The 7,070-nt window shown below is 29.7% G+C and overlaps 1 protein-coding gene across 1 annotated transcript; it reads right to left on the reverse strand.

The window, feature by feature from the left end:
- Positions 1–5,417: 5,417 nt before the first annotated feature.
- On the reverse strand, positions 5,418–6,434 carry LOC139841095 (cytosolic sulfotransferase 13-like). The gene has a single exon (XM_071831328.1). The coding sequence runs from the start codon at positions 6,432–6,434 to the stop codon at positions 5,418–5,420; it is 1,017 nt and encodes a 338-aa protein (XP_071687429.1).
- Between the last annotated feature and the right edge of the window lie 636 nt (positions 6,435–7,070).

A 7,070-nucleotide genomic window follows, 5' to 3' on the forward strand; every position in this document is an offset into this window, starting at 1 on the left:
TGTATTTGTAATTTTGTGTGTGTCTCAAGAAAATTGGCGGTATTAGAAAGATATAGAGTATAACTTTTTAATTGAGTTTAATCTTTTTAAACTTTTCCATCAGTTTTCTTTTGCTTATAAACTTATAAGTAAATAAGTAAATGATATTCTAATTTGAATTAAATTTGTTTAATTAAAAAATAATCACCCTTAATGACATCATCACCTTGCCTAGAATTTTTTGCTTTTTATATTGATTTTTTTAAAGTTTGGTTAAAGCTTATTAATGACATCACTTTCTTCGCCTTTTATAAGATTATATTAGATTAGATTATTTATAAGTATGATATAATATAATGAGATATGAGATATGGTCATGTGGCTAAGTTGGGGCTGTGAAAAGTATAATCATGAATTGTAGTAGTACAACGTGAAGGTTATTTATCAATATGTGATCTTAAAATTTTGTATAAATTATTTTCTTCTATGCCTTACTAGCATCTTATATTATTTTTAAGCCATATTGTTGCAACTACGGGGCTCTTGCAAATCCATTATACTTTATAGTTCTTCTACATCTTCTTGCATTTTTTGTATGGCTTATCGCATAAAATGTGAGTGAAATAAGTTTATTGTTTAAATGAAAGTTTCAAAATATTATAAGGAAATGGGTTCCAGGTGAGTTATGTACTCAAAGATGGGGACAATGGACAGTTCTTTAGCTGCAAAGGCATGACGTAGTTGATTTGTGTACAAGTAACATTATTTTTTACTTTGAAGTCTCTACTCATTAACATTATCTTTTCACATTGAAGTCTCTACTCATTAAGTCAAGGTATCTAGACCAATGAAATCACTCATGATTATCATAATTAATGTAACCAAATGAAAAACATCATATGCATATGTTACATAAGTTTTAAGTTTGAACTTTACTATGCTTATACGAGTGATATATTGTCAACGTGATACTATTTTGAACGAATATTGTTTCTGTACATAGGTTAAACAATTATTTGAACCTATACCTTTGGAAGTAGATCCGTGTATTTTAGGGACAAATCTTTCAATGCTTTTAAATTGCCACTTTGATGACATCACTTTATAATTTTTACCTTATCTTATAAAATAATAAGGAACACATGTCACTGTTAGAGCACCACTTGATGACATCATGTAAATAAGTAATTCTAAAATCTCAGTACGATCCAATAATGTATTTGTATAATTTGTAAAAGTAATGTATATTTTAGATGTCATTGGAAGAGTTGTAGATAGTGGTAATTTGTAATGTATAAACATTTGTATGTTTCTGAAAACTTCGTATAAGTTTCAGAGCTGTGTAATTGACAAGTAATGAGCTTGCTACTACAAAGAAGATATGATGATTTTTGGAACTAATGAATTGTTAAGATGGTTTTCATTTTGTTTATTAACGTTTTGTAACTTAAGACTATGCTTTTGAATTCATGTTTTTAATTGTTGTTCTTTCAAATATTTATTTAAACATTGTTGTTTTCTATCTCATATAACTTGATGAATTATGTTAGTTTATCTACACGTTGATTATATTACGTATCATTACAAAAAAAATTCTTTAAAAACCCGTGAATTCATGGGTCTTTGCACTAGTAATCCGGTATATTTGTTTTGGTCATGCATAATTGACCATGGAATTTTTCAAGAGATAAATTTTTTTTTTTAAATGATAATTTTTGTTAGTATGTTTGCAAAAATAGAAAAGTAAATTTTTTTTTGATAAAAATGGTAAAATCGAAGTTTCAAACTTCGGTTTTGCCAAATCCGAAGTTTGAAACTTCGGTTTGTGTGCCTTTTGACAATGTACCCCAAATCCGAAGTTTCAAACTTCGGGTTTGCCTTTTTTTTGACCCTATGCCTATATAATTAGTGGGTGATGATATTTTCATTTTATTTTTTTATAAATCAACTATAATTATAGCGTGTTCCCATAATACTCTTGTATAATTATTTTATATTTTATTATTTTATACTCTTGTGGTTGAGGGTGTTTGTGATAGGGTGTTTGTGTAAATTATATTAATGTTAATATTTTGCGATGTATTCTCGAGTTCTTTTTTCAGCTGAAAGGAGTGGAAAAGAAAGGGGATGATAGTGTTTTACTATCCTTCCTAATCCGTCCAAATATGGGCGGAGAGTGTTGTTAACAAATTATAACTATACTATCCTTTCTAATCCTCTACTCTCTTTTCCTTTTCGCTCAAAATAAAAACTCGATAATCACTATTATTTTTTAATCTGTCTGTTTCCTTTCCTTTCTGTTGAAACAAAAACTCGAGAATGCAGCGCGTAATATGTTATTATTTTTTATTATTATAAATTTAAATTTGAAATTAAATTGGATGGCAACAAAACTTTAATCATCATTCCTTTTCCCAACTTTACAGACGTTTACGTTTCCCAGGAGGCTTAATGTTTAGACTTTCGGTCTTTTATTCAACCCATGCAGAAACACCAAAGACGACATTCAATAGTTATTATCCGTCATTCTCTTCATCTTCTAAAACTCTTTTTCATGAGAAATCACAAATTTCATTCATAACATTCTGAACAATATATATATGGCATCAAAAATCACGGACATCATCTCCTCGTTTCATATGGGATTTTGAAATAAATAATATACTCCATATATGACATAAGTGATTTTGAAAATGTGCATAGGGTAAAAAAAAAAAAAGCAAATCCGAAGTTTGAAACTTCGAATTTGGGGTACATGGTCAAAAAGCACACAAACCGAAGTTTGAAACTTCAGGTTCACCAAAACCGAAGTTTCAAACTTCGGTTTTATCATTTTTATAAAAAAAATAATATAATTTTTCTATTTTTGAAAGCATCCTACTAAAAAAATACTATTTAAAAAAAAATCTTCAAGAGATACCATCTGTTTTAAGAACAAGTACTCTAGTTAAAAGATGAAAATAACAAGAAAAAAATAGAGATGAGAGAGAAATGCATATGTTGGTAACAATTTTTAGAAAAAAGCATATACTTTTACATATTTATCAAAATAGGTAGAACTAGTTGTGGAACCTTCGCTTCGCGTCGGGGGTTCGATTTTCAATGTATTTTATTGTGTTTACTTTGTAAAATTATTTCGTGACTAACGATCATGTCGTTGAAGCGTAAATCGAGTCGAGCTAAAAGGTATAACCCGTCAAAGATTTAAATGTTATTTTAAATTAACAATATGTGTGCATCTCCGCGTTTCGCTATGGAATTGTTGACTTTTTAAAAATTTAACTCAATTAAGTCTTTATCTTATATTAACACTTCGTATGATTTAAGAGTAGAAGATTTACTAAGATATATTCAAAAAATCACTAAATAATTAAAAAATAATAATAAGACCCATATGTGTTTGTTGTTAATAGATGAAAATAGTTAAGGAGCCTGTGAGTGAAAAATCAATGTGTAAGAAAAGTACCCCAAATATTTAGCGTTTTTTAAAAAGAATTCGTTTTGCGTATAGTTAGTGACATTGTGTTCGTAAAATTATTTCGAGTTTAACGATGGTGTCGGAAAAATTTAACTCGTTGCGAGCGAGAAGATATGACCCGTTGAATATTTGAGTGGAGTTTATTTAAGATTTTTTATGAAAATGTTGATTTGACACTTTACCCCCTGTTTTGGGGGTCGATTTTAAATTTTGAACAAAGTGTGGGGAGTGTTTGTGGTGAAATGAAATTTAGTTAAAAGGGAAAAAACAAAAAAGTGAAAAGACAAAAACACCCTCGGTACTATTCATCATTTTTTCCTAATAGTTAACATAATAATTAGATAAAAACTGAAACAAAACCCATATATATATATATATATATATATATATATATATATATATATATATATATATATATATATATATATATATATATATATATAATATGTTTTGAGCTCGTGCGTTGCACGACTGTTAAAAAACAGTGTGAAATTTAGTTTTATATAAAGAGCTCAAGCAATAAAAGAGTATAAACTACCAACCAAATTAACATTATAGTTTAAGAAAATCATCTATTAATTGTTGGGCAATACATATCACAGACATTAAAGTACAAAACATATTATATACCACAAAAGGTTACCGTTTGCAACTCCACAACTTCTAAACACATACGACCTATAACCATGTTTAGCATCAGATTTCAATACAACACAATCATTACGATAATTTTCAATATGGTTGGTTGTAAAAATACGTTATATCACGGGAAGCAAGTTGTATTCACATTTTAATTAAACATTATTTAACTAATGATGTAAATTTATTAAACATTATTTAGCTATTTAATTTTTGTGAATAATTGTGGAAGGGACATGATTTTTCACTTGGAATAATTAGCTATAATTAATGTGGTAATTACATGTCATCATTTTTAAACTCTTATATATATATATATATATATATATATATATATATATATATATATATATATATATATATATATATATATATAAGATTTCTGAAAATGATAACAACGGAAATAAGACATTAATAAAAGCACCAAACTAACACCGTACAATTTGTTGGGCCTGAACATGTTCCAATTCTTCTCGAAGCTGCTGATCATTTACCGATTTCAGAACCAAACGAAGACAACCTCACGTTTGCGGAAAGATTGGTTTTACTGAAGAAAGAGAAGAAAAGAACAATTGTTTCCTACACGGAAGAAGGCGGAGGATGCGTCCACCTCGTGTTCTTACAAGCTTAAAGATAACATTGAAGATTTGGATTATGGGGAAGCAATTCAAAACCTATTTATGGGAGGTATAGATGTCAAGAAACGCGTTTCAACGGATGCGGTTACAAATGGCGGTTCATCGGTAAACAAGAATGGAAAAATGTCTAAGGAGGCTTTCGCGGCATTTGACAAAATGATGACGAGTATGGTCGAGGAGAGCGAACCGGTTAATGCTTCTCTTATTAATCCTCGAGAGTTCCCTTGTACGCCTATTAAAAATAAAAAACAACAAAAGAAGAAAAGATTGGTTCAAGGCGCCGAGATGGAAGAGTTCGGCGTTTTTATCAAAGATATTTAAGCTCGTTTGTTCTCGGCCGTTTTTTGCGTTGATGAATTCGTTAGTTTGTTGAAAGCGTTGGGTTTTTTCCGCTAAGTGTTTTAGTTTCGTTTTGATCAAGATAAGACTCGGTATAGATAGTTTGTTAGTGAGCCTCATCGCAGTTTCTCTCGTTGTATCCTTGTTGAAGACGTTTTCTATTTGAAAACGTTTTTTGTATTTATATAAGCTTTCGTTATTTTGCCAAAAAAAAAAAAAAAAAAGACCTCTTTGCCACCGATGTGTGACATACAATTGGCAATGATTCCATTTATTTATTACTCCGTAATTATTAAAGATAATAATAATAATAATACGAATTCGCCACATATATTCTCTCTCACTTAGAATGAGATATTCAAACCATGAAATTTTTCTTTGGTAATTTGATCTAAAATTGCACTCATTTCACTTGTGAGATAGTTACTCGAATCTCCAACTTTTCCCTTTCTAAAGAAAGTGTTCTTTTCTGGGCCGTCGCGAACATTCCCATGCTTGTTAACCTCACTTAAGTTTTCAAAACTACATAGCTTCACAATCTCTTGCACCACGCCATTATCTTGTTCGTCCTTCGTAAAAGGATACCCCAAGAACTCCGCTAGATGTTTCACGTTATTTTCTGTATTGTTCATCATGTTCTCGTATGTTAAAAATAGAATCCTAGTCGGATGTTCTAAACTAGCTTCGTAGTAACTTTTCACATGATCCCAATAAGGTCCGCATGGTGTGATACCTTTGCTAAATCTCTCAAACACCTCCTCAATTGTAAGTTGACCATAATATTTTTCTACCAACTTATTAACAAAGTGAAACAATGAAATTAAGACATCTTTAGGGTTTCTACACATATAAACTATGCGACAACCATAATCAATAGTGGACCGAGGCAATAAAGGGTAAGGAATATGAGTGGCAAAGAGACGCGGAGAGCTCAAATCGACATAAGTAGGCCTTGTTCTTAATACTTCATTTTCAATATGAGGCAAGCAATCATGTGGATTAGAGATGAGTAAGGGATGAGCTAAAAGAGAGTTGTTTTTGTACTTGGTTCGATTCACAATAGCGAATGTAAGGGCCTTGAGCCATGTTGTGCCTGATTTTGGAAGTGTGGCCAAGTAAATATCGTTTGGATTAGCTTGGAAAGTTTCTTGTGCGGCCAATAGTGTTGGAAGTGATACTAAGCCTTTTGAACGATACCAAAAGCCTTGGTAAAGGTATACATCTTCATTCGCATATAGCTTCTCCTTCGAAAAAGTTGTGTATCTATCTTTATATTTATCTTGAAGTAGAGTTAAATTGGCCTTTTCGACTTTAGGATCATCTAAAGAAGGTTCAGTATGGAAGGGAGTTGGGATTGACATTAGAATGATCAAATGTATCAAAAGAATTAATATTAGTTTGTCTTGTTTACTTTTTCATATATCTCACTCGATATATAGAGGATAGTTTAGAAGTTGGTAGGGTTTACAATGAGTTATAAGGCATGACACACTTTCTTACCATCAAATGAACAAAGCTTAATTATTTTAATTAAACTTATACCGTTATTATTATTGTTATTATTATTATATATTACTCTCTCCGTCCCAAAAAAAAAAAAACTGTCTCATTTGATTTTTCAAAATTTTCCTCAGTTTTCACTTTCAATTATTTTGTTTCTATTATAAAATACTTCATAAACTGTATATCAATAGAAAATACATTTAATACTCATTTTATTCATGTAATTTTTATTAGATATTATATCATACAAATAAAATTATTTAAGGTTAAAGTTGATGAAGATTGATCTCAAAAGTCAAACTGAGACAATTATTTGAAGGCGGAGGAAGTATATATATATATATATATATATATATATATATATATATATATATATATATATATATATATATATATATATATATATATATATATATATATATATACTTTAGAAACTAAAAGTTAGTTGGATGTATAGTATAAGAGCTCCAGGAGTCGAAGCTTTTTTTCGGCGT

The sequence above is a fragment of the Rutidosis leptorrhynchoides genome, chromosome 4, assembly GCF_046630445.1.
Source record: "Rutidosis leptorrhynchoides isolate AG116_Rl617_1_P2 chromosome 4, CSIRO_AGI_Rlap_v1, whole genome shotgun sequence".
Classification (NCBI taxonomy): Eukaryota; Viridiplantae; Streptophyta; class Magnoliopsida; order Asterales; family Asteraceae; genus Rutidosis; species Rutidosis leptorrhynchoides.